The 27,803-nt window shown below is 48.0% G+C and overlaps 2 protein-coding genes across 5 annotated transcripts in view; one reads left to right on the top strand and one right to left on the bottom strand.

Moving 5' to 3' along the window:
* The window catches only part of LOC135109312 (pseudouridine-5'-phosphate glycosidase-like), an 87,140-nt gene that overhangs the window by 27,223 nt on the left and 32,114 nt on the right, over window positions 1-27,803 (top strand). The window lies entirely within an intron of this gene.
* LOC135109314 (leukocyte antigen CD37-like) overlaps window positions 1-27,803 on the bottom strand; it is a 68,043-nt gene that overhangs the window by 13,404 nt on the left and 26,836 nt on the right. Inside the window, exon 2 of the mRNA XM_064020650.1 lies at window positions 22,933-25,811. Coding sequence (XP_063876720.1) covers window positions 23,403-24,668 — 1,266 coding nt within the window. The 5' untranslated portion in view covers window positions 24,669-25,811 and the 3' untranslated portion in view covers window positions 22,933-23,402. The remainder of the gene's footprint in view (window positions 1-22,932; window positions 25,812-27,803) is intronic.

Genomic DNA, 27,803 nt, shown 5'->3' with positions numbered 1-27,803 from the left:
TAAAGTGGTTCCCTCAAGTAGATAACCTCATTGTAATTCAGTAGGCTTGTTGCTGCTCCTTGGTCCTCCTCTGTTTCTTGTTTTCGTTCTTTTGTTGTGGTTCTCCTGCTCCTCTTCCTCCTTCTTGTCTTCTTCTTTTCCTTCTTCTGTTCCTGTTTTCTTTTCCTTCTGGTTTCTCTTTATATTTTTTTGTTTGTTTTTGTTCTTTTCCTTGTCCCTTTTCGTTCTTCTTCTTCATCTTCTCTTCCTCCTCACGTTCTTCTTTTCTTCCTCCTCCTCCTCCTCCTCCTCCTCCTCCATATCTTACACTTGTTCTTCTTCTCCTCTCCCCTTTCTCCTTTAATTCTTGCTCCTCCTCTTCCTTGTCTCCTTTTTATGTGCTCTTCCCTTAATTTGCTTCCTCTTTCTCTATCCATCTCCTTTCCCATCTTCTCGTCCCTTCCCGTCCCTTCCCGCGCCCTCAGTGGTGTAGTGAAGGGCCACTAAGAGCGAGGTAGTGATGGGTGATCAGCCAATGAGAGGAAGTAACAACCAGATAAGGAACCAATCACGGCTGAGCGATTCGATTACGTCACCGCAGAATATCAAAGCCAGCCAATCACACGCCGTAATTCCTCCACCAATAGGAGCCGCGCATCAAGAACCAGGCACCAATCAGCTATCAGGACGTGAAGTACAAGCCTTCTGGTGGTGTATTGGTGAATTATTTGAGTGTTTTGTTTGTTTTCTGTTTGTTTGTTTTTTTGTATTTTTTTTTTTGGAGATTCGGCGATGTATGACCTTGGTGGTTTGGTGTATAAGTGGGGTGTTTTTGTGTATTTTTCCTATTAGCTAGTTAATCAGTCAGTCAGTCAGTCGGTCAATCACTCAGTCAGTCACTCATTCAGTCGGTCAGTCAGTCAGTCAGTCATTTAGTCAGTCAGTCAGTCAACCAGTCACTCACTCATTCACTCACCCAGTTCAGGCATCACAGGAGAGCGCCAGGTATGTAAGTACCCACAAGCTCCCTCAGGTAACAAAGACGACGTGCAACCAAGTGTAAACCCCGATGTCCTTGTCTTTCTCCGTTTTCTTTGACCTGAACCATACCCGACTTTCCCTCCACTCCTGTCCCGCTCCGCTCCGCTCCCGTCCCGCTCCGCTCCGCTCCCGTCCCGCTCCGCTACGCTCCGCTCCGCACCCTCTTCTGTCCCCGCCCCGCCATGACCTCTAGCACTTTGGCAGGCGACGTTCAGGTGCTTCACAGGTGCTTATTTATATCCGTACAGCGACTGTGTGGTGCCGACAGTTATAATTTTGGAAGTCACCTGCTTCAACACAAAGAAAGGGAGATATATATGTGTGTGTGTGTGTGTGTGTGTGTGTGTGTGTGTGTGTGTGTGTGTGTTTGTGTGTGGGAAGGTAGGTTGTGTTTGGGAGTAGTAGGGATGGGGAGGGTGAGTGTGTGTGTGTCTGAGGAGGGGATGGGCGTGTGTGTGTGTGTGTGTGTGTGTGTGTGTGTGTGTGTGTGTGTGTGTTGAGAGGAATGGTTAGATAAAATTACGAAACGCACGAACACACACACACACACACACACACACACACACACACACACACACACACACACACACACACACACACACACTTCCTCCTATATAAGTAAAACATTCCGCTGATTTAATCCATTATTCAATTTTGGAAAGCCTAACTTCTTTGCGTCCTTACCGCTGCCTCCTCCTCTCTTGTTAAATTCCTCATTGCAACCTCTTAACATTCACCCTCTGCTCTGACACAAAAGTCCTCTACAGTACATCAACCTCCACTCTTGTAATGCATTTTTCTGCGAGGCCGTGAACACTATTACAACTCCTAAACATGTGTCTCCCTCTTAATCCTAGTTTGTCTCCGTTCCTCCAGCTTAGACAAAACCTTTAGAATTACATTAATGTCCTTCCCGTCTCCCCGTCTCCTTCCCGTCTCCCGGCGTCTTTTTACAGAGAAAATTGTATTATATTTTTTCCACTTATGTAATGCATCATTGTTAGGTCCTTTCTTCTTCTCTCTCTCTCTCTCTCTTGTTGTTGTCCTCGAGGCGGCCTTGTATGTATGGGGTGTCTTGCTTTTTGTTGTAACATTGCCCGCGCTTCCTCCATTTAAATAAAGAAGGGTTACACTGACTAATGGGAGGGAAGGAGATACGAGGATGAAGAGGGGGAGGAGGAGGAGGAGGAGCAGCACAACGACGAGGGTTAATGGCTTCAAGGGAAATAAAAGTAACGTGAAAAGTTGGTTTCTTATTTAAGTTATAGTTTTTATGGTGGTTATATCTGAGTGACCTTGAACTGTGCGGTAAGTGGCAGTCGTGCGCGGCGAGGAGTGAAGGGTAAGGGGAGGCGAAGGGGAGGGTGGTGGAGGGAGGGGGATGAGGAATGAAGGTGGGAATGGAGGGGGATGGCAGGCTGCGTTTCCCTTTTGTTTGTGTCCATTCCGCCAGCTGTGTTACCGTGACCTTCCGGCTAATTTACTGATTCCATGTACACACACACACACACACACACACACACACACACACACACACACGCACACACACATTGTAAATCACCACAAAAAAAAAAAAAAACAAGATACTTTTTTCCTGTTGGCATTTTTTATCTACTTCCTCAATTAAATAATAAAAAAAACATTCATTCTCAGGAAAAAAAAAAAAATATATATCTGATAATAGAAAAATGTAATTTATTTAAAGGAGACACATTGTACGTGTATTAACATTTACTCATATGTAAGTAATTTCAACTCGATTTAGTCCCGTGAGTGAGTGAGTGAATGAGTGAATGAGTGAGTGAGTGAGTGAGTGAGTGAGTGAGTGAGTGAGTGCATTGCAACGAGCAGTAATAAACTAATGGACGTCCTCTGTCTAGTGTCAGCGGTGCCACACACTGACCCGGCATTCCTCTCCGTGCCAGTCTTGGTATGCAGGCCGCCCGGGGAGTAAAGACAAACTTGAAGACTCGATAATTGAGGTCACATATAAAAATTACTCTGCTTATGCTGTTTATTAGTCATGAATGTCTTGCACTGGGTCATGGGAAGTGCAGTATTTACCTCCTGCAGCGTGTGTGTTTGTGCGTGTGTGGTGCAGGTGGCCGCAGCATGATATGTGAAGGGTGCATGTAGGGGAGAGTAATCCATTTTGTCTGACTGTGCTAGGGTGTGGTAGGGTGTGGTGTGGTGGGGCGTGCCAGCGTCGCGTGAGGGTGAGGGAGGGAGCTGAGTGAGGCTTTAGGGAGAGAGAGAGAGAGAGAGAGAGAGAGAGAGAGAGAGAGAGAGAGAGAGAGAGAGAGAGAGAGAGAGAGAGAGAGAGAGAGAGAGAGAGAGAGAGAGAGTATAATTCTAATGCGTTTTCGACGTTTTAGTGTAAGTATTTCAACATTCCTAGCTTCTATTTTATCTCGTATTAAATTCTGTCTCGTATCTAATTCCCTTTTTTCAAGTTACTCGTGCCTCTATTCACATCTGCTTTGGCATATGCACGGATACTTTCATCTATTTTGTATAAGCTTCAAATTAATTTCCCCCACTGACATTCCACGTCGCTATGAAAAAGAAAAGTAAGTCATGTCAGTTTAGGTTAGGTTACGTTATGTCAGATTACTTTAGTTACATGTCAGGTCGGGTTAGGTAAGATTACATTAGGTTAGATCACTTTAGGTCAAGTTACATGTCATCACACTTAAAATTCCATTAAAACTGTACCATTTAATTAATTTCCACTATATTAACGCAACTGAAACCTTTCCCCTTGTATAATACACGGCCAACAGCTGTGTCAGTTATCCACGGTTTTATATACACATACAACAAGTACATCAACTCAATACTCGTGTGGCAATACTGTGTTGTTTGCTATCCTTTGGCAATGCTGTGTTATTTGTTGTGCTGTGGTAATGCTACGTTATTTATCCTGTGGTAACGCTGTCCTGTGGTTTGGCAATGATGACTGTTAGAAATCCATGTTTTCATACCCACACATACAGTAACTGAATACCTGTGTCATGTGACAATGCTCTGCTATGTGTTATCCTGTGGTTTGGCAATGGTGACGGTCAATTTATCCCATTCAGAGCTGGTTTTGTGTTATGCACGTGTTGTAGAGCGAGGGAGGCGTGGGTTTACATATCCGGCTTGTTGACACTGACATTGGCAGTGATTGGCTGTAATATCTTTTCACACGTTGAACAAAAACCCTCAAGCGCATCCTTTGTGTTATCCATCGCCACCACGCGTCATTTTATTGGTGTAGTCTGCCACTGTGACGCCACCCACCCAGCCAGCCAGCTATTGCAGTAATGGGCTCCTTTATTCTGGGACATGAAAGGCTGTGTTGTACTCTAATGCGTGTTTACGAAAGGAATGCTCTGGTTATCGTTAATTCAGATCGTGTCACTGAATAGAAAGGTTAGGTATTTTGTGTATTGTTATTGTTGTTATTGTTTTTGTTGTTGATGTTGTTGGTCGTGGTGGTGGTGATGTTACTACTATTTCTACTACTACTACTACTACTACTACTACCACTACACTTCATCCCGAGTCACAGCAAGACAGGAAAGCTCAACAACCCGTAGTAAGACAAGCATGAACGAAGGTAAAGGTTAACTGTCGCATTACTAAAAGGGAGTGAGTTGGTTAGTGAGGACAATGATTAAGTCTTTTCACTGGCCGAGCTGGTTCCTTTGTCTCAAGGCCGCGCGCTGTGTTGCTGTGGCTTGCTGTGCTAATTACGCTGTGCTGTGTCATTTTGAGCTTCATGGGCGGACCTGGAGACATGACCTTTCCCTAATGACCTCTTGTGTGTGTGTGTGTGTGTGTGTGTGTGTGTGTGTTCGCCTGACTTCCTCACGTCTCTAACTTTCCGGAACTGTACAATTTTCGATGATTCAACCAAAGCGTAACCCGTTCTCTCTCTCTCTCTCTCTCTCTCTCTCTCTCTCTCTCTCTCTCTCTCTCTCTCTCTCTCTCTCTCTCTCTCTCTCTGCCTCCTGTCGGTATGAAACTCATTAAACTAAGGTAAAACTCTTCACTGCCGTCCGGTCTTGCGTAGCGTGTCACTGTAGTTGGAATTCAGTGTAATGTCATCAACGTATTTCTCTTAATCCTTTCACTGCTATTTTACACGTCTTTACTTAATTACTAACCACTGTGAGACATTGACATTGTTCCTCAGCCACTTCCAAACATTGTACTAGGTAGAAATTGCAAAATCTGTTCTTTGGATAATTCTTAAGTAACATTAGCGTTTTTTGTCTGAGGGTTAGGTTGGTTTAGGTTGCGTTAGGTTAGGTTACTTCAGTTTATTAATTCATTGGTAATTTCTTCATTGTGTAGATTATGATTGAAAAAAAGAGCATAAATTTTTTTAACGGAAGTAAAGGGTCACTGTCACAAAATTAGTTGGTTCAGGTTATTTCCATAAAACCCTATTCTTTTTTATCCTTCTTTCCTGTAGATGTTTATAGATTCCACACATTCCACACACACTTGCCTCGAATTGTTGCATATTACTCTGAAAATGTCAACCTTTCGTATACAAATTGCAAAATCTGTTCTTTTCATCTCCGTCTTTCTTGTAGATGCTGATAAATATTCCACACATTGCTTTTGGTGCCGCGAATCTTTGCATCTTGCACTGAAAACGTAAACATTTGGCCAACACTTCCCGGGAGCACCTCCTGACCTCGCCTCCAGGAACAGCGTCACTACTTCCTCTTGTTTGCTCCGCCAGAATGGGATTTCCCTCGCAGGCTGGGTCGTGCAGGTCGTGTCAGCTGTCGAAAAGACTCATCCTTAATTAATGAAGCAGCGCTGCGCCCTTGCCGTCAGCGGGCCGAACACCCATTTCCCCGCGACATTGTTGTTTTCCGCCGCGTCGCAGTTTTGTCCACCCCGCCGCCCAAAGCCCTTCCATGAATCTCCTTCACAAACAGCTCTAATTAACTTTCCCGTCCGCCTCTCCGCGTCACTTCACTTCGCGCTCCGCCTCAAGTTCCCTCTTTTTGACATGCCTGTGTCCTCTGTTTCGCGTGGCGTGCTTGAAAGGCGGCCTCCCCAAACTTTCCTTTCTCCCTGATTCGCAAATCTTCAACAAACTCCGTGCGGCGGCAGGTGGCGATGGCGGCGGCGGCGGCGGCGCTGCATGGCTGGGACGTCCTCTGGAGGTGTCACAGTCGTAATTATATTCTTAAACACGCGGGGAAGATAATTACAGTGGTGGCGGAACGGAGTACTATTACTTGGGTATGTAACAGGGACTACCACGTGTAGGATTGATGGTTTCTTGCAATTTTCCTGATGTTCTTATGTTTTTATGTTCCTATAACACTTGTAACGGCGTGCACGTTGCCAATGTACAGCGGAGGGCGTCAAGAGTGCTTACATTTTACCAGCTACGTGTTATAATTATGTATCCTCTTATCAAGGAAATTATTTTAGAGCGATGGAAGCCAGTAATAAGGTGGTGGACGTGTGTGTGTGTGTGTGTGTGTGTGTGTTAAATATGATGTAGAACCACAGGTGAGGCAAGGAATGCTTTCATGTGAGGCGTGTCGGTTGCGGCGAGCCAAGCTTGGTGTGGGTGGCGGCAGTGGCGGGGTGGCGGAGGCGGCGGCCCATGGGATGCACTGAGCGCTGGCCTGCTGGGGATAGGGATCTCCCGCAGGGGTGGCCGGGGGTGGGAACAGCGGAAAAATAAGGCCTTAGAGAGAGAGAGAGAGAGAGAGAGAGAGAGAGAGAGAGAGAGAGAGAGAGAGAGAGAGAGAGAGAGAGAGAGAGAGAGATTTTTACTTCCCAAAATAGTATGTGTGCCAGAAAGCAACGCGGTATGAAAGGCGGGCATTCTTTCAGACAGGCCTCGGGCAGTGTCGCGGCGGAGCGAGGGACACCAAAAGCACGCCTGGCTCGCATTCTGAGGCACTTTGGTCTCTCGTAAGGACCGTTTTCAAAGGCCACACAGATGAGCAGTCGGGTTTTCATAGACGTTTCCTCCATTTGCGATGCAGAATCCTTGTTAAGCTATCACTAAAATCACGAAAGCATACTTGAATATCCCCAATAATCTCCAATACAACCTGTTTCTGCTCTGTAACTTTTTTTTTCACTCGTGTATGTATTTTTTTCTATCGTGAATTCGAGGGTTAAGGTATAGTGGGGTTAAGACGCTGAAATAGTCAAGATCACGGCTCCTGGTCTTATGTTGCGTCCACTACTGGGCTGAATGAAGCGGCCGGGTATCCATTGCGTCGCTAACTGTATTCAGGCCTGTTACTTGTATAGCAAAATAAACATAGATCACGGTCAGTTATGCCACGGAGATGCTGGGTACGTGAAAAGTCAGGACGCTTGTTCCGACGAGAAAAGTTAATCTGATATACGTTATTACTTCAGCGTTCTGTGACTCGTATAGCGAAGCAAGACTGGATCACGTTCATAGTAATCCCGTAAACTGGATACAAGAGTCAGGACGCTTCATCCAAAGAAGTTAACCGCTCTGCTTTATGACCTCCCATGCAGCGGTCAGTGTAGGTCAGCAGTGTCCCTCTTATTACCTCACATGGTCCGTATAAGTTAGCAGTGTCCCTTTTATTACCTCATATGGTCTGTATAGTTTAGCAGTGTCCCTCTTTATTACCTCACATGGTCCGTATAAGTTAGCAGTGCCCCTTTTATTACCTCAAATGCTCCGTACAGGCTACCAGTCCCTCTCTCCCCAACTTTACTCGTGGGAGACGCGGCGACCAGGCTGCTCAGTGACCGGCAAGACTTCCTTTGTTGCCGCGGCCGCCGCCTCGCTGGGCTGGAGGGACGGCGAGGGAGGAATGGCTGGAAAAAATAACCACTTGGGCCTTTTTTGATGCATCCACGTCCTGTTGAGCGCTTGAAAGGCGAGGCTCCGGTTGTGTGGCTGTGATGCGGAAAGCGAGTGAGGCCGATTGGGATGGATGGAACTGTGTGTGTGTGTGTGTGTGTGTGTGTGTGTGTGTGTGTGTGTGTGTGTGTGTGTGTGTGTGTGTGTGTGTGTGATCAAGTTCAGTCAGATTGCGGTCCCTTTGCATTGTGAATACGAGAGGGGAAAAAAATAGTTTCCCTGAATGAGAGAGAGAGAGAGAGAGAGAGAGAGAGAGAGAGAGAGAGAGAGAGAGAGAGAGAGAGAGAGAGAGAGATGGCGGGAGGACAACTAGTGAAGGAGGCGGAGAGGAAGGAAGAGAAGAGCCTTTTACTCGCCCTCTTTCCTCCTGAGACCAATGTAGCGAGGCAGAAGGCGAAGCGGAGCTGAAGGAAAACTATGTGATTGCTCTTCCCTCCACAAAATTGACTCTTCCCTTATGTAACTCAGCGTCTATACAAAGTCCCTCTTGTACATATTGCGTAACTTCCATGTTTGTATCGATATACTCGTATTTCACCCTGACTGTTCCCTTCCTCCTCCTCCTCCTCCTTTCCTCTTAATAGTCTTTCTCTTCCCCTTCCTCCTCCTCCTCATCCTCCTCATTCTTCTCCTCCTCCTCCTTGTCGCCTTCCTCTTCCTTGTTCATCCGCCATAACACGTTTCAGTCTCGTTTCCTCTGTCTCTCTGTCTTTATTATGTACACTTAGTTTGTAATGGTCTCGTAATTTACTTGTGAGTCACGAGTAGTTAGTTTTATCGACCAAGTGAATACGGGTTTACATAACAGCCAAGTGAAAAACAAACAGCATAATTTCTGGGGCAAATATTACACGTTAGTAGGTTGAAATTCAGGTCCTTTAAACATGTAGGTATTCTTTTGTGATTTGATTCACTAATAATAACACTACCATTACACTAAATACATAATGCCATACAGTACAGTCTAGTCAAGAGACAGGTACTCGTAACAAAGTGCATTCCTTTCCTCAGTGTCTAGAGTTCCCATCAATCTTACGTCTGACCTGCCAAGAATGTATGTCAGGTGTCGTAAGGAGGCGGTCACCGGGTCAGAGGACTTAAGGTAGAGAGAAAGACGCAAACCACAGGAGTGAATGCATTAGATTACTCGGCTTTAGGTGGTCAGAGGACTTCAAATTGAGAGAAAAGACACAAAACAGTAATGAGTGACTGAGTGAATTAGATTACTCGCCTTTTAGAGGGTCAGAGGACTTAAGATTCAGAGAAAAATGCAAAAAAAACAGATGTGAACGCATTACATTACTCACCTTCTGTCCACAACTGTATCTTTTAGAGCAGACAGGCACTTCTCTTCAGTCTTTCATCGTCCACGGAGCACTCTAGTATAGTAACCATTGCAAACACACCACCTCCTCTTCCTGCATATTCCTTAATTCTCGAGTCGTCTCTCAAAGCAGCCTTTCAATTGGTACTCATGAAGAGGTGTAGTAACCATGGCAAACACACCACCATCATCACCACCACCAGCACAATCACCACCACCACCTCCTCTTCCTCTTCCATATTCATTTTAGGCAAACCTGCTGCTTTGTTTTAACGAGGTGGACTCTCACTTGCCAACCACGTCCGCTCATGTGACTCTCAGTACCATATTCTCAACCATTTCTACGCCGCACCTCCACCACATTCAAAAGATTCTAGTTATTTCAAGTTACACAGGTTTTTAAGGTTGTTTTTAAGTTTCTAGTGGCAGATTAACAAGATTTCTACGTTATTGATAGGGGAAACTGTCTTAAGAACCCGGCTGATCATCTCTACGGTCTTTGAAAATAGTTGGGATGAGAGCGAAGCGTTTCTGAATGTGAGCCTGAATCATTTCGTCGCTCCCTCGTCAGTGTTCCAAAGGGGAGGGACGTGCCAAGGAAAAAACTCGCTGTGGGGGGAAAATGGCCCTTGTGACATAGCCTTTCCCTCACCGCCTTGCTGTCTGTGCTCCCTTCGCTCTCCTCTCCTCATCTCTGTGTGTTTTCTCGTCCTCGTCACCTTGCTCTCTTCGCCTCTCTTGTTTTCCCCTGTCCTTCGTCACCTCTCCTTGCCTTTCCTTGCATCCCGTCAAATCTAGCCTTTCATCGCTTCTTTTTGCTTTTTTCTCGCGTTTTCTCGCTTTTCCTTGTCTCTTTTCACTTTTTCTTGCCTCTTCATTCCTTTCCTCGCCTCTCCTCCCTTCTTTTTACCTCTTCTAGCCTCCTTTTACTTTTCCTAACCTCTTCACGCCTTCCCTTCGTCTCTTCTCGCTTCTCCTCACCTCTCCACATCCCTCTTTATTTCTCCTCATCTCCTCTCGCCTTCTCTCTCTCCTCCTTACCTGTTCTAGCCTCTCCTCTCTTCTTCTTGCCATCCTCTCGCCTCTTCTTCCTCCTCCTCACCTCTCCTCTCATCTCCTCTCCTCTCCTCTCCTTCATCACCACTTATGTCTGCTCAGAAGTCACCCCATGCATGTCTGTAACCACTTCACTCCCTGCGGCAGATCAGATCACCTCCTCTCTCAGTCTCACTCTCTCATCCCTCACCCTGTCCATGTATATTCTTCCCTGCCACGGTACACACTCTCAGATGCATTGACGTGAACCTCTCTCCTCGCGTGTCAAGTTTACGAGGGAGTGTGGCAGGGAGAGGTGTTGGAAAGGTGCAAGAAAGGAAAGGTTAGTAAGAAAGTCACCAGGTAGTAGTGTAGCTTTGATGGCTAAATGTTTGTCTCTGTTTCGACGTCTGCTCCCGCCCCTGGTGAGTCAGTGGGGCTGCTATGGGTGGAGGTACACGTGGGGGAGGGTGGTGTGATGGTAGGAGGACGGTGTATAGAAGTGACGGAACGCTAACTTTGGAAAGACACGGTGACGGGGAGAGAGGGGAGGAAAGGAGGAGACAACTTCGGGATATGGGAGTGAAGGGGAGACTAGGAGAGATTGTGGAGGGGAATAGGGAGAGGAAAAGTGAAGGGGAGAGGGAGAACGGAGTGATAGGAGGAAACAGGTTAGGGATATAGGAGTGAAGGGAAACCGGAGAAGTTCTGGAGAGGGGAAAGTGAGGGGAAGTGATTTTTTTCCTCTGCCCTTCCTTTCCACTACTTCCTACCTCTTTCCCTCCCTCCCTCCCTACTTTTGTGTGTTTTCCCTTCGCGCCGTCGGGGAAAATGGTGTGTTATTTCCACGGTGTTGACGCCTGACTGAAGACCTGACGGGGATGATTGCACTGCCGACCCTGTGTTTATGTCGCTGCGCTGCCGGGAGGAGGAGGAGGAGGAAGAGGAGGAGGTGAAGGAAGAGGAGGAAGAGGAAGGAGGAGAGACGAGGACTTTTTTTTTCCTTTAATTTCCTTTGCTTCTGTCACAAATAGGCTCGTTAGAATGTCTTGTACGCTTATGTATGTGTGTGTGTGTGTGTGTGTGTGTGTGTGTGTGTATGTGTGTGTGTGTGTGTATGCGTGTGTTGGTGGGTGGGTGTGATTTCTAACATCGCTAGTCTTTGATGGTGTAGAAGAGAAAAAGTATCATCGCTCTCTCTCTCTCTCTCTCTCTCTCTCTCTCTCTCTCTCTCTCTCTCTCTCTCTCTCTCTCTCTCTCTCTCTCTCTCTCTCTCTCTCTCTCTCTCTCTACAACTCACTGGCCTAAATTAGTTGTCAAGTTGGGAGAGAAAGAGAAAGAGAGAAGAAGAGAGAGAGAGAGAGAGAGAGAGAGAGAGAGAGAGAGAGAGAGAGAGAGAGAGAGAGAGAGAGAGAGAGAGAGAGAGAGAGAGAGAGAGAGAGAGAGAGGTACCGCCAATATCTACACGTACTGAGGAAACAGCTACTGTGCTCCAGTCAGCAGGTGTGCACGTGGGTAGATGGGACAGGTGCGGGAGGAGAACAGGTAGATATACAGACGTAAGGTTTGGGGGGAAGATAAGAGGGAGGCAGTCTATTTGAAGTGTGTCTGGGAAGGTGGGGAGGTACTGTTGTGTGTGTTCGTGTGTCTGTATATTTCTTTTTTTTTTTTGCTTCTACGTGTGTGTGTGTGTGTGTGTATGTGTGTGTCCTTTGTGTTTCTCATGTTTTAGCTGTTTTTAGTGTGTTAAGTGTTAGAGCGATTAGGTTAGATCATGCTAGTTCTCGGAATCATGTTGTGTTCTGTGAATCAGTCTATCTATTTATTTATCTATCTGTTTACTGTCTATGTATCTATGTATCTATCTATCTGTCTATCTCTATCTACCTATCTATCTATTTATCTATTTATTTATCTATCTATCTATCTATCTATCAATCTGTCAATCTATCTATGTGAGCGGTTACGTGTCTTTGTGTGTGTGTGTGTGTGTGTGTGTGTTGGTTCGTTGTGGCGGGAACTACACGTCGTTAAGAGAAGCGGTCGGTGTCATCCTTAGCAAAGTTTGGACCAAGTTACTAGATTTCAGAGTCAAGTTAGATTTGGGGTGAAAGTTAAGGATAGGTTCAGTTGCGCCGCAGTGAACTTGTGATAGCCACGCGTCGCTTATTCCTCGAAGCTGGCGTGGCTGTTTTTTCACGGAGGAGGAGGAGGAGGAGGAGGAGGAGGAAGAGGAGGAGGAAAAAGAGGAAGAGAGGAGCGGAAGATTTTTGTGGTGGAGAAAGAATAGGAAAAGAAAGAGAAGAAAACAAATGGGTAAACAGTTAGAGGAATAGGATAACGATGAGAAGAAGGAGGAGGAGGAGGAGGAGCGAGGAACACAAAGGAAACTGTGATAATCTACTCTAATCTAAGCTGAGAAATGTAAAATAGCAGAAAATAGAATAGAAAATAGCATGACGATACGGGAAACACACACACACACACACACACACACACACACACACACACACACACACTGACACAGAATAGCTAAAAGTAATGCAAGGTAAGGCAAGGCAAGGCAAGGCAAGGTAAGGCAAGGTAAAGGAAGGTAAGGTGACGCAGGCAAGGTAAGGTAGACCCGAATTAATTATGATCGACCTGAGTCAGTCCCTCACCTGCGTCACCATTCACCTGGGAAGCAAAATATCAAGAAACACCACCGCCAACTTTCTTTTTAACTTTGTCGCTCTCACTCTCTCTCCCTCTCTCCCAAACTCCCTCTCCCTCTCTCCCACACTCTCTCCCCCAACTGTTTTTTCTTTTTTTTTTACTTAGAAAGTTTTTCACCGTACCTTCCCTCCCCCTCCCCCTCCTTCTCCTCCTCTCCCCCCAGCCGGTGCAACGTCAAATTAATTTCCTCTTCACCTGATTAGGACACATTCGAGAAATGGAAAGAGGGGGAAAGTGAAAAGAAAATGGAGCGAAGGCGGTGCTTTTGATGTGAAGGAAGGAGGGAGGGAAGGTGGAAGAGGTGGAAGAGAGAAGAGAGAGAGGGAGAGAGAAAGAGAGAGAGTGGAGATGATGTGATTCTGTGATAGTGAGAGAGAGAGAGAGAGAGAGAGAGAGAGAGAGAGAGAGAGAGAGAGAGAGAGAGAGAGAGAGAGAGAGAGAGAGAGAGAGAGAGAGAGAGAGAGAGAGAGAGAGAGAGAGAGAGAGAAAGGAAAAAATGCGCTACCAGTGAAAAGGAAGGAAGAAACGAGGTGAGGGAAAGGAAGAATGAAGGAAAGGAAGGTGCTGATATGTCGAAGAGAGAAGAGGAGGAGGAATGATGATGATGGTGTTGCAAAGTGTTGAGTAAGGTGTGTCTTACAGAGTGTTGTGACTGGCAGGGAAGGGCGCGTGACAGGGATAGGTACAGAAGGAGTGTTGTGGCAAGGGAGCAGAGAAACCGGACAATAGAGATAGGAAGGATAAGAACTGGAAAGTGGAGAAGTAGAATAAGCTTGTCTAATTATCTGCAGGGTGTTGTGACTGGCAGGAGATGCAGAGGCGAAAGAAGAAAGGGGTCTGCCAGGAAACACAGATGGGGTGGGAAAAAATGGGAGGAAGTAGAGAAGTAGAGTTAGTTTCCTTCATCATTTGGTCCTCTTCTCTTAACTTAGCCAAACTTAACCTAACATATCATATCTCCATGCCATCCATCGCCACAATGGGTGTGCGGGGAAGGAGGACGCGTGAGGAACGAAGGTTTTGGGTTCGTGTAGTGTATGTGTGTGTGTGTGTGCGGCGCGCCAAGCCTCTCGTAACACCGGGAAGCGTAAACTATTTAGAACACATATTGAAACAGCGAACCGTGGCTTGAATAAGAGGTGCGTTAACTTGTCTGCGTGGTGTGTGTGCTGATGGCGCCGCGGTGTGCTGCCTCACGTGTGCCGGCCGCTGCATGGACCATATTCAGACACACTTCTGCGCCGCACCTCCAATACATTCATAAGGTTTTACACGGATTCTTAAGGCTATTTTGATGGTTCCAGTGACAGATTAACGACATTTCTACATTATTAAAAGGAAAAACACTCATGAGAATTTGGCTGATCATCTCTGTGGCCTTTAAAAATAACCGTGGTGATAGAGTGAAGCGTTTCTATATGTGACCATGACCCATAATGCAACGCGGGTCACTTGGGCACTCCGGCTGGTCATTATGGTTGGCCCGTGACCTCAGCCCCGCCACGCGATTCACACTTTCCACTGGTTATTAAAGCACCTTGTTTATTGTGATGGAGGGGGAGGCGATGGAGGCAGAGTGGGGAGGTGGGGAGAGGTATCGATGGGGACGTCACAACTCCCTAATGAGTTTCAGATTGTCCCTACTTGAAGGTGTGTGTGTGTGTGTGTGTGTGTGTGTGTGTGTGTGTGTGTGTGTGTGTGTACGGGTTTTATGTGTTTACTCCCCCTGATTACTGTGTGTTCTCCCTGACCTACTTCCACACTTCTACCACCACCACCACCACCTCCACCACCACCACCACCACCATCACTACCACCATCACCACCACCACCACTACCACTGTTGTTCCCCTTCCTCCTTAAACACTCCCCTCACAACACCCTTACCGTATAGTCCCCTTGTTTTCCTTTCCTTCCCCCCCTGTTTCCCTTCCCTTCCCTTCCACCCCTTTCCCCTTTCCTTCCCCCTCCCTTCCCCCCACATAGCTGGAGGCCGGCCAGACACTTACGGTACTGGGGTGACAGATCTGGGGGGAGGGGAGGAGGGGGGGTATGGCCTTCACCTGTTTACTGTGTAGTTGCATAGATGAGGTGTTTCCACGGCACGTACTTTGAATTAGTCACGTGTGTGGTAGATGTGTGGGATAGGTGTGTGTTGGGGGGGGAGGGAGGGTGCGTGGCGGTAGGTGTGTAGGAGAATAGGTGTGTGTGTGTGTGTGTGTGTGTGTGTGGAGCAGGTGTTTTTCATCACTTTCTTTGGGATTGTCTAGTTATCACACTTGTCAATTCCCTGAATGTCTGTCTGTCTGTCTGTGTTCCTCTCTTCTCTCCCTCTCCCTCTCTCTCTCTCTCTCTCTCTCTCTCTCTCTCTTAACACACTCAAAAACACATCACTTACACCGTCTCTCACTCTAAAAAGTCTAAATCATACCTAACCTTCACTTCCTCTGCTGCCACCACAACCACACCACAACACTCCCTCGTCTCACACAGGGACGCGGAGAGAGAAGAAAGATTGGCACCCACTTTCCTTCTATTTTCCGCTTCCTGGGATCAACGCGGCGTGACCTTCAGGCAGGAACATATGGTGGAGGGATGTTTAGAGAGGCGCGGCGTATAGGAGGTGACGGGGAAGCGGAAGGTTTTAATCTCGGGAGGCAGATGGAGGCTATGGGCAAAGGGAGGTAAAAGGGAAACACAAAGAAACACAAAGAAACGTGAAGAAATAGCAAATAGCAGCGAGTCAGTGTGGAGAGATGAGGGAGAGACAAAGAAACACAAAGAAACGTGAAGAAAGAACAAGTATCAGTGTATCTATGTGATCTTACGAGGGTGTTTGTGATACAGTGCACTGTCTAGAGAGAGAGAGAGAGAGAGAGAGAGAGAGACGAGAGAGAGAGAGAGAGGGAGGGAGAGAGTGAGAGGACTTGGAAGCAGTGGGAGGAAATGAAGAAGTAGACCAAGGGAAGGCAGTTGAAAGGAAGGGATGAATAATGACGGTGGAGAGAGTCAGGGGGAGGGAAGGAGGGAAGGCAAAGTGAACAGGAGAGGGAAAGGGAAGAGAAGGGGAGGAAAGGAAAGAAGGAAAAGGAAAGGGAGGAAAGGTAGAAACATGCATGTACGTGCAGAGAGAGAGAGAGAGAGAGAGAGGAGAGAGAGAGAGAGAGAGAGAGAGAGAGAGAGAGAGAGAGAGAGAGAGAGAGAAGACAGAAATAATGATACTCCTCAAATCACACACACACACACACACACACACACACACACACACACACACTAACCTCCCCACAAACTCCCTCAACACACACCTTAGTACATCACAGCAGTGTTTCATAATAGACGTGATAGATAGACGGGAGGAACCACTCTTGCACAATCCTCGGGGCGCGGAGCCAGGGCGGTAGTCACTCAAGGAGGCGGTGAGGAATTGAGCGGGAAGAGCGAGGCGGGAAGAGGGAGGCGAGAAGAGGGAGGTGAGACTTCTTTACATAATATTGGCCACCACCACCACCACCACCACTGCCACTCAGAGAAACAGTGACGCAATCGTGACTCCATCGTGCCTCCCTCTCTCTCTCTCTCTCTCTCTCTCTCCTCGTCTAGCTCAGTTTAGCCTCACACTCACTTCTGGCGAGGAGCTAACACATGTAGAAAAGAAATGGACAGGGAGAGAAAGATAAACGAAAGGGAGGAAATTCCATGAGTGTATCTAAATGTCTTGCTTTTCTTTTTTTTTCCTATCAAACTCCATAATTTTTGACTTAGATTTACTCGCATAGTTACCTAAGTTGTTGAGTTTTTTTTTTTGGACAAGTTCATGGATGAGAGTGGTGGTCGGAAATACGTGGGTGTCTTTTGTACAGTGACTCCCACACGTCTAGACTGGGTGGCTTCTTGCAGCTTCTTTTCTCTTCTCTTCTCTTATTTTCTCATGTTTTTTTTATTTTTTTTATATTCTCTAGCTGTCTGTGTTGATTTATTGAGGCACATTTCCCTGTATTCAGTCACAATTTATTTTTAGGCAAGAATTTATACGTGAGAATCATAAAAAGAAAGAAAGAAGAAAAGAGAGAGAGAAAAAAAAAAAAAAAACTCTGAACGCATCCAAATCTGGGACCGTGGTTTATTTTAGGGCTGCACTGACATACGTGTGAGTGAATCTTAGAGAGAAAAGGGAAAGAAGGAGTCAAAAGGAAATGTAATCGCACTGAACATAAGGAAAAATAAGAAATGGATGAGCTTAAAGAAAACAAACACACACACACTTCGAGATATGTGACCGTGGTTTATTTGAGGTATGAACCAACGTGTGTGTGAGTCTTAGGAGAGAAGCAGACGAGAAGTAATTAAAAAAAGCAACTGCATAGAGAGAGAGAGAGAGAGAGAGAGAGAGAGAGAGAGAGAGAGAGAGAGAGAGAGAGAGAGAGAGAGAGAGAGAGAGAGAGAGAGAGAGAGAGAGAGAAATGAAGGTTTAAGAGCATGGGATATGAGGCCACAGTTTGTTTTACGAATGTGTGTCTCAGAGTAGTGAAAGGGAAGTAATACGTGAGAAAATGTAATCGCAATACTCGTAATAGAATCGCATCGAGGAAAATGAAAAAAAAAAAAAAAATGAAGGTTTAAAATCACGAGTATGTAGCCAAGGTTTATTTTAAGAATGAACTGGCATACGTTTAAATCTGAGAGTTGAGAGAGAGAGAGAGAGAGAGAGAGAGAGAGAGAGAGAGAGAGAGAGAGAGAGAGAGAGAGAGTGAGAGAGAGAGAGAGAGAGAGAGAGAGAGAGAGAGAAAAGTGACCGCGTAAAGAAAAAAAAATAAAGAAAAAAAGCTTTAGCAACACGAAGTATGTAGCCAAGGTTTATTTTGAGAGTGAAGTGATATACGTTGGAGTCTGACAGGAGCGAAAGGAGGAATAAGAAAGAAAATGAACTGCATAAGGAGGAAAGAAAATGGAAAAATGTAGCTTTAAGAACACGTGAAGTATGTAGCCTCGGTTTATTTTGGGAATGTGGTAATAAATATGTGAATGTGAAAGTAGCGAAAGGGGAGAAAGGGGGAGAGGGGAGTAGAGATATTATTATTAGGCCCCTCGACACATTGCTTCTCCCCACACTCGAACACTCCCACGGAACGCCCTCCACCTTGTGACGCATTTCTTGACTCACACCACCTCTTGGGACGATATAAACACATTGTCTTATCTGCTTTCAACAAGGTGTACAAGTTATTAGGATATTCAAACCTTCTTTTTATTGTGATTCTACTTAGCCAGTATATTCTCTGCAGTGCATTTAACAAGGTGTAGTAGAAGTTATTAAGCTATTCAAGTATATTCACTCATTCCCTTTACTGGTGACCTCTGGGACTCTTAGTGTGTCTGTATTTCCTCCTGCCTCCTGTTTCAATGGAGCAGCATCAAGACACTTCAGAATATAAACTGACTTCTTTCTCTCTTCTTCTGCTTTTGTTTTCTTCTTTTGGGAATGGTAACTGAATTTTCTATCCATTTTTTACCTCTTTTTTAATCTCCGTAATATATTAAAAAAGATTCTGCATCATAAGTAGAATAAAACTCTTTTAGTTCTTGCACTCTTATTTTCTTCTTTGACAATGGCATTTGAACATTTTTTAAACCATTTTTTACCTCCTGGCTTATTTCCCTAACGTGACGATAAGATTCTGCATCATCAGCGGGATAAAAACACCCTTGAGAACCCAACAAATAATATATACGACCTTTGAAAACAATCCTTACGTGAGAGAGAGAGAGAGAGCAAAGCATTTAAGATCACGAACCATAAATACTGTGAGGAAAGGATAGACTGAACTAAATTACCTCTCATTGCTAGTCACGAAGATATACCCACGAGTTGACAAGATGCAAGTTATGGCAGGAGATAGGAGGAACGTAAAGAAGATAATTCAAGTACCTGTGGTGAGAGGATGGGTGTGGTACGAGGGTGCAGGTGTAGAGTGAAAGGTAATGGCCGAGGTGGGAAGGTGCTGTGAAGTGGAGGCCGAAGAGTGGAGGCTGAGAGGAAGGTAAAATGGATGAGGAGTAAGATGAATACACGATGAAGAGAGGGAGAGGATAAGTGGATAAGGGAGAAGAGGAGGAGGAGGAGGAGGAGGAGGAGGAGGAGGAGGAGGAGGAGGAGGAGGAGGAGGAGGAGGAGGAAGAGACAGCAGCATTATAGTTACGATATAAGTGTATCGGCCTATAATGAGGTTACCTGCTTCACAAGACTACTCGCTTCTATAGATCTTTCCTTGAAGAGGCGAGAGGAGGAGGAGGAGAAGGAGGAAGAGAGGGAGAGATAATGAATAAAGAAGGAATAAGAAATAAAGAGAAAAATAATCAAGAAAAGGATAACTGCTTTGAATGCCAACACTAGCAACACACACACACACACACACACACACACACACACACACACACACACACAAGACAATGCTAGTGACAGTGGTAATGGTATTAGCGGTGCCAGGAGAAAAGAGTGAGGGAGAGAAACAGCCAGCCACCAGTAGACAAATGACACTTAATGAGGCTCTAAGTATTGCACACCACCTCCACGAGACACACTGCACTGCTACACTCAACACCTCGCTAGCTTCTGTCAGTCTAGACCCAGTAAGACTACCACCTCCACGAGACACTGCACTGCTACACTCAACACCTCGCTAGCTTCTGTCAGTCTAGACCCAGTAAGACTCCTCAAGCCAGTGCACTGTTATACCTTGCTACCTTCTCTCAGTCCAGGCCCAATAAGGCTCCTCACCTCCAACACAGTCACTCATAGCACCTCACCTCTCCACACCGCTATTCACAACTAATCTTGGTGCAGTAACTGTGTGCAACTCACCAGTTAGAGCATCACTAGGACTCCTTAATCCAAATCCAGCTTAAAACACTAATATCACACGACACTGGAATACAAAAGAACGTTGTATGGTGGTGTGGTGTGGTGATGTGGCGTTACTGTAGTGGTGTGTGGTATATTTTCCCCACTAAACGTTCTCTTAGCCTTTATCCGTGGTCTAGTGTGGTATTAGTGTGGTATATTCCCCCCCTGCCTTCGTGTAGCGTGGTGTGGTAGTATGTTAGTGTGGTGGGGGTCTTAGCTTGCCTCCTTGGTGTAGTGCGGTGATGGTAGTGTGGTGTTAGTGTAGTATATCCCCCCTAGAAGCGTCCTCCGTGGTGGTGTGTTATGGTAGTGTTAATGGTAATGTGGTATATTTCCCCCACTCCCTCCCAGTCGTCCTCCTTGGCCTGCCTGCGTGTTCCGTGCTTCCTTGGCCTGTAACTCGTCTGATAAAGGGACACTTACCGCCTACCAGCCGCACCTGCTTCTCCTGTGTTTCCTTCCATTACCTCAAGTGACAATATTGGTGTGTGTGTGAGAGAGAGAGAGAGAGAGAGAGAGGGAGAGGGAAACACGCTATAACCTACTAGGAAATGCAAGAGAATTCGTTAAAGTTATCCAGCTGTTTGCTTAGTTAAGTGGAAAGACCTCGGCGGCGGAGTAAAATGAGGTGCAGATGTGTGTGTGTGTGTGTGAGAGTGTGTGAGTTTGTATGAGTGTGCGTGTGGGAGAGGAAACATGTGTCAGGGGGAGAAATTGGTAGCGTTAGGCGGGCGAATACTCGAGGGCCCTAGACTCGCAGAAGTTATGGAAGTGAGCGAGCGGACGAGTGAAATGTGTGTGGGGGCTGCATTTACCACCACAAGTACCTCCCATTGAAGGTGGAGACACGGCACTCATTCTTTTCACCTGTTAAAGAGGAGAGTTCTGCATGGTTAAATTGGCCAGTGCAGTTGGGTGTGTGGAATATGTGATGTGTTAATTTTATTTGTCTATATGTCTATTAATTAAGCAGTCAGTCAGTCAGCCAGTTAGTCTATCTTTTATCTATCTGTCTATCTATCTTTCTGTCTGTCTGTATGCTTGTCTGTCTCCTTATCTGTCTACCTATCTATCTATCTATCTATCTGCATACCTATTTACCTATCTACCTATCCATCTATCCATCTATTTCCTTACCTATCCACTTACCTACCTACGTATCCATCCATCTACCTACCTGTCCCCTCTACAGTTACCTCCAAGAAATAAATAATTCATAAACACAGATATAAATGGGTTTCCACGGGCATAGATATGAATGAAAATGAGTCTGTCAGGTACAAATGACACATGGACGATTGATTGTTGTGGCTGTGAAGAGAGCCAGGTGGAAAAAAGGATATGTATGCTTACGTGTAATTGATCCTATATGTATACTCTCTCTCTCTCTCTCTCTCTCTCTCTCTCTCTCTCTCTCTCTCTCTCTCTCTCTCTCTCTCTCTCTCTCTCTCTCTCTCTCTCTCTCTCTCTCTCTCTCTCTCTCTCTCTCTCTCTCTCTCTCTCTCTCTCTCTCGTGTAAATTAAACGTAGTCATTTGTTAAGTTTTCCTAATTGCACTTAACTCCACTTTCGTTTGGAAGTGAGACGAAAGGAGGGAGGAAGAGGAGAAGAGGTAGGATGGGTAGAGAGAGAGGGAGAGGGAGAGAGAGAGGGAAGGTGAAAGCAGTAATGGAGTAGGGTTGAGAAAGACTGGCAGTTTGAGTAGGCAGAGAGAGAGAGAGAGAGAGAGAGAGAGAGAGAGAGAGAGAGAGAGAGAGAGAGAGAGAGAGAGAGAGAGAGAGAGAGAGAGAGAGAGAGAGAGAGAGAGAGAGAGAGAGATGCATAGGTGCAGATTGGTAAGAAATGTGCGTGCGTGCGTGCGTGTGTGTGCTTGTGTGTGTGTGCGTGAGTGAGTGAGTGAGTGAGTGCGTGAGTGTGTTTACCTGAGTGGTGATGCCATTTAGGGGGTGACGAGAGGCGGAGATAAAATAGATAGTGACTGAAGAAAGAGAGGGACTTGTTGGGAGGGGAGACTGAGTGGGTGTATGAGTGAGTGAGAGTGGATAGGTGGAGAGGAGGGGGAGAAGGTTACTGGGATGAGTGATGCTTGGGTGGAGGGGAGAGAAGGACGAAGGAGGAGGGTGAGAGATGGAGAGAGAAAGAGGGGGGAGAGGGAGGAAGAGGGAGGGAGAGGGACGGAGGAAGGGGTGAGATGTTTAGACGAAGGGGAAAAAGGGGAAGGTTAGGAAAGGTGTTTATTGTCAAGGTTAAGAGATATGGATGGGTTGGAGACGAGTTGGTGCTAGGCAAAGAGGGAAGGCCATTTAAAAAGGTGGTAATGTAAAGGTTTACTTATGAAATGTACCGTGTATTTTCCGTTTTTCCTTACGTATATCACACATATTCTTTTTTTCCTATGGTTTGTGAGTTTAATGTAAAAAATAAAAAGGAGTATTTTAAACGGTTTACTAACGAAATGTAACGTGTATTTTATGTACTAATTTTTTTTATATAGATTACAAAGGTGTTTTTTTTCGGTGGCTCTTTGACTTTAATGCTGATTTTAATGTGCTTTGTCTCTTTTGTTGCAGGTAAGTTGTGTGGTGCTGTGCAGTGTTGCCAGCGAGGCGAGGCAAGTGAGTGCGGGAAGTGGTGTGTTTGACGATGATGGTCAGTATGGTGGTGTTTGGTCTCTCTCTCTCTCTCTCTCTCTCTCTCTCTCTCCCCTTTTGTGTGGGTAAAATAAGCCTCCTGTGTGATAAGCGCCTTGTGTGTGTTGGCAGCTGGCGGTGGTGATGGCGGTGGTGATGTTGGTGGTGGTGGTGGTGGTGGTGGCGGTGGCAGTGGTGGTGGAGGCTGTGATGATGGTGGCGGTGGCAGGGTTATGACTGAGGGTAAATACAGCAAGTGCCATCACCACCACTGTCTGGCTGCCTTCCCACCACCACCCTCGCCACCGCCGCCGCCACCGTAACAAGAAGTGAACAGCAGCAACAGCAACAACAGTGTACAGCTTGCAATGGGCGGGGTCTCGGCGTCTAAAAGTAGCGCGTGAATGTACGTATTATTTTTGCTTACCTTGTGTGTGAAGAGATGGCGGCAGGCGTGTCACCGCGGTGTGGGAGCGGCGACCAGCGTGGCTGGGGCGGGGCTGGGGGCCATCCACTGCTCCTGTCTCCCGTGGGATGGGAGGGAGGGAGGGGCACACCTCGTCGTGGCCCTCACTGTCCCTCACTGTCCTGGCGTCATCGTCGTGACCTTATGTTACGGAGGCCTTGGTTTTGGTTTGTGCCTCGCGCGTGGTAGCCGCGACCCAGTGCCTGCGAGGCCCGGGGAGGGGCGGCGGCGCTGGCTGGGGCGCGGGGCAGGGGGCGGTGTAAGGCTATGTGGGGTGTCCCGTGACCCCTGACCCCGGACCCTCATGCTGGCCCCAGCAGCGGCAGCGCACTACTACATCCACTACCTGGGCTCAGGCCCGCCGCCGCTCACGTGGACTTTCTGCTCCACCCTCCCACCAGACGAGTCCACAAGGAGGCCGCTCGCCATTATCATATTTGAGTCTGCCGCACGTGACGCAGTTCGCGTAGTTCTGTCACGTCGTTATTATTGCCATTAGGCTTGCGCTTGTCCGGCTGCGGGCGGCGCACGGGAGTGTCCGTGATGAGGGCGCAATGGGAGTTGGTGTCGGACTCTGCCCCGTCCGTGTGGCTGGGCAGGTGATTGAGGCGGGGCTGCGTGAGGGGCGTGGCGGCGCCCGACTCCGAGTCCTGGTGGCCCTCGCCGCCCCCGTCAGGCGCCCCCGCGCCGTCCCCCTCGCCGCCGCCTGAGCTCAGCAGCCCCCCGCACTCCGCCGCTTTGTCGGGCGACACGAGACCCAGCGCCGCGGCGATCTCCGGGTTGGGCACGCACGGGGCCTCGCCTTGCAGGATTTTTATTTTCTGAATCATTTCTTGTATTTCAAAGCGTAATATGCCAACAAAACACAGTTTGATAAAAGCTATGACACAAAACCCGAGAATCATGAGCGTCTCCGCTGACTCGAGCAGCCAGCGCTCCAGGTGCACCAGGCAGCCCTCGTACTGGTCCCGCACGTGGCTGTTCTCGCCGCACGTCAGGTTGCGGTAGCTGGCGCGACCCTCGGGGCGTGACGCACTCTTCGGTGCGTCCATGGTGGGCTTTTTCCGCGAAAGCTTTACGTGGCGAGGACTTGGGTCAGCCTGGTAGTTGACAGGGCGAGTGCTCGGCGTCACGCTCCTGCCTTCGTCCATGACGCAGCACGACGCCGGGAGCCTAAGGACAGACTGGCCCTGGCGCATCGCCCACTGCGTCTCGTTGTAATCTTGCGGCTCCGCGACGCCGCAGCACTTGGCGGATCGCTGCAGAGCGTCCCACGCCTCCGTCACGTCCGGGTCATTGCCGTACTGGGTGTGGAGCGTGTTGCGGGCGTAAGGCAGCAGGCCGTCTGTGAGGTGGGAGAAGCGGTACAGCCACACTAGGCCCACCACCACATCGCCCAGTAACAGGAACAGCAACAGAAACCAGTAGATGTTGAGGAGCCGCTGGGAGAGCCGCAGGGCGCCCACACATCCCAGCGCCTGCAGGACTCCCGCCTGCAGCAGGAGAGCCACGTAACCGTAGAGGAAGGTCGGGTGGTAGGCAGGGGGGGTGGGCACGAGGGACAGGTACGGATGAGTCGTCACACGTAAGGCCACGCCCATAAATACGAACACTGACACGAGCAGGACGGCATTGCACGTGTAAATCCAGAGGCGGTAGTAACGCATTGCCTTGCGTAGGAACATTACCGCGGCCATGCGAGGCCAGACGCCGGCCCCCCCAGGTGGAGGCAGCAGCGGCGGTGGACCGGGCGGGAGCCACAGTCGCGCTGCGGCGGACCTCCGAGGCCGCCCGTTACACCATGCACGCCCACGCCAGGCTGCCGCGGGTGAAGAGACGCAGGGCGGGGTGCGTCACCAGAAGCCAACTGAGCCTGACTGGCGGCACACCCTGGCAGACACAGATGAGGGCCGCCCACAAACACGGTGACGACTGGGGGGTATATTTGGCAAGTCTCCTTCACCCAGCGCCACCTGTCAACACTCGCGGCCCGCCTCTCACCGCCGCCGGGGACTCAGGTCGGCCATGCTGTCCTGGACCTTCGCTCCCCCGAACTACCTCTTCGGAAAGTTGCGGCGGGAACTGTCAGGTTTCATAGCTCCTAGATGGATTGCGCGGCTGCCTTGTGGCGCAGAGCTGGCTGGGCCCTGACTTCACGCACACACAGACATGGCAACATTAACACCGCTAAGATTTAGGCCGTGCCACAATTTGCCTCGTCCTGGAAGTGGCGATGGGACCTGCAGGCGTGTTACTGGTGGTGTGTCTCTTTCACTTTGGTAAGAATCAAGAGTGTGAGTGTCACGCGGCTCACTGGTGATCCTGACGCGTGGCTTCACTGCTGGTGACCTCCGGGGCTTCCTGACCAAGAGACGACGGTTGTGCGGGCGCCGCAGGATGGGTGGGAGCTGACGGGGTGGCGTGGGCGTGGCCGGGAGGGGTCATTGCTAGGGGTACTGTTACAGACAGGCGTTGCCCCAGAGCACGGGTTGCGTGGGGTGGGAAGCAGCAGTGTGACGAGTGTGTCGAGGCTCTGGCAGCGTCCTACCACCACCGGTCCACACGCATCGCTGGGGCCGCCATGACCCAGCCACTAGAGAGCGTGCGCTGCCCGAGTAGGCCTCCCACGGCCTCGACAGCCTCCACATTCGTCATATCCCTCAGAGGGCATGAGGCGCGCCAGCAGAGGCCGTTCTGTCCACTGGCCGGGAGTGTGGCCGCTGAGGGCCTGTGGCGTGACTGCAGCAGAGGCGGAGGCGGTGGATGTGGGTGGAGCTTTGCTGCGTCCACCGTGGGTGTGGTTGGCTGGGGTGATGGTGGAGGCGCTGCAGCAAAGGGATCTGTGAAAGAGAAGAAAAAAACAGTTTGTAGCGCCTCATCTATATATCACGTGGACAGCATTATTGATAATCGTTGAAAAAAAGTCTGAAAATTCTAAGCAACCTTTGTTATTTCTTTACTTTTTCTCTCAATTCTGTCTCAGAGGATGGACGGGAAAGATGAGAAGGGAAGCGCGTCCCATTATCTTCATGCTCGCCAGGACGAGAACATAATCACATATATTTGCCTGGCCGCTGTGTGCGTCAGCTCACACCTCATCCCTGTCCAGCGGACGCCTGCGTGCAGGGACGGTTGCGTTGTGTCCCTCCGCCGCAGGGTCGCGGGATTTCGGTATGCAAGGCTCTGATCTCTCTCTTTGTCTGAGCGGAGCCATCAGCCCTGTCCAAACTTTTGGACGAGGCAAGATTGATCATGATGAGGGCAATCACTTTCAAAGTAATTATCATCCTTAATGTTTCCCTAGGCTAAATATATCCATCTTTTACTCCTTCTTCGCCAACTCCTGCAGACACAGTAACTATTTATACAATCCTTCCCTCCATCATTCACTATCCCTGCCTGGCTAATCCTTCACCCTTCCTTTGTGTATTCTTATTCATCCTTCTTTTCCTTCCTTCACTGTTTTTCATGCCCTTTACCGTCGCCTGTCCTTCCTCCTCTCCCTGCTGGCGTGCTGGGGGACACTGCACCTTAAGCACCTCAGACGTACGGCCCATAATATCCCTCTGATAGTTACTCATTAATCAAGGTGAAGGATGGACACACTGTCACAGCAAGATTAATTGATGTCTGGTGGGAGGAGAATGTGGGGTGGGGAGGGGGGAAAGAGGGGACAGGCATGGGAGGGAATGGGATGTAGCATGTTGTGAGGGTGATGGGGCAGAGTTCATGACGGTGTGATGTTGGGAGTTGTTAACACACACACACACATACACACACACACACACTTACACACACACACACACACACACACACACACACACACACACACACACACACAAAGGAAGATTGCGAAAATGTGGAAAGAGTTCTTGAAAGTTTGGTGTTGGAAAAACGTTAACACACACACACACACACACACACACACACACACACACACACACACACACACACACACACACACACACACACACACACACACACACACACACAGGGACTCGCGTTATCACAAGTTGGATCGTAATGGTCTGCATCCTTATCGTTAATAGCCTCATTACCCTTCATTAGGAACACACTTAGACTCTGATTCTAGATTACCTGCCATTCCTCTTTCTAATTGCCTTCACTTCCCTTCCCAACACGCAGCCTGCACTTCTCCACTCTCTCCATCACCTGCACTGCCGAGTCTTAATAACTTGCCAGGCGGGAAGTGTCTCCTTGGATTGCCTCTCTTGTTCTCAGCGCAGCACCGAGGAAGTGTTGGAGCTAGTCATACTTTTGCTCCATTACCTTGCACCTTGACTTTCTGAGCATAGGAGCTTTGGAAAATAAGGGGAAGTTTTGGATTCAGTCATATTCTTGCTTCATGTCCTCCCACTGTGACTCCCCGAACATAGAAGACATGAGAGAAAAAATGCCTTACTGAAAAAAAAAAAACACCCATTGAGAAAAGGCTCACTGAAAAAAATGCTTACTGGGAAAAAGACCAATGAAAAAAAGGACAATTAAAGAAATAAAAGGCCCAGAATTTTGCTCACGAGAAAATACGGATACTTCTGCTGGAGGAAGATGAGTGTGCAATAATCTAAAACACGTTAAGAATAGCTATTGAGGTAATGATCTACCACCACCACCACCACCACCACCACCTACACCACCACCACCGCCACCACCTCCTGCTGCGTCTCTGCGGGCACGTGGCGGACATGAGGAAGCCAGTCATGGAGCCATAGAGATTCAGCTTTATTGACAGCAGACAATATCTTTATTCAAATGAGCTGGAAGGCGGCCAGCAGCGACTGACTGGTATCAGCACCTTCCGCCTGCCTCAC

The sequence above is a fragment of the Scylla paramamosain genome, chromosome 18, assembly GCF_035594125.1.
Source record: "Scylla paramamosain isolate STU-SP2022 chromosome 18, ASM3559412v1, whole genome shotgun sequence".
NCBI classification, from domain to species: domain Eukaryota; kingdom Metazoa; phylum Arthropoda; class Malacostraca; order Decapoda; family Portunidae; genus Scylla; species Scylla paramamosain.
Note: the sequence above shows the minus strand (reverse complement) of the source record. Positions and strands in the feature narration are given on the sequence as shown.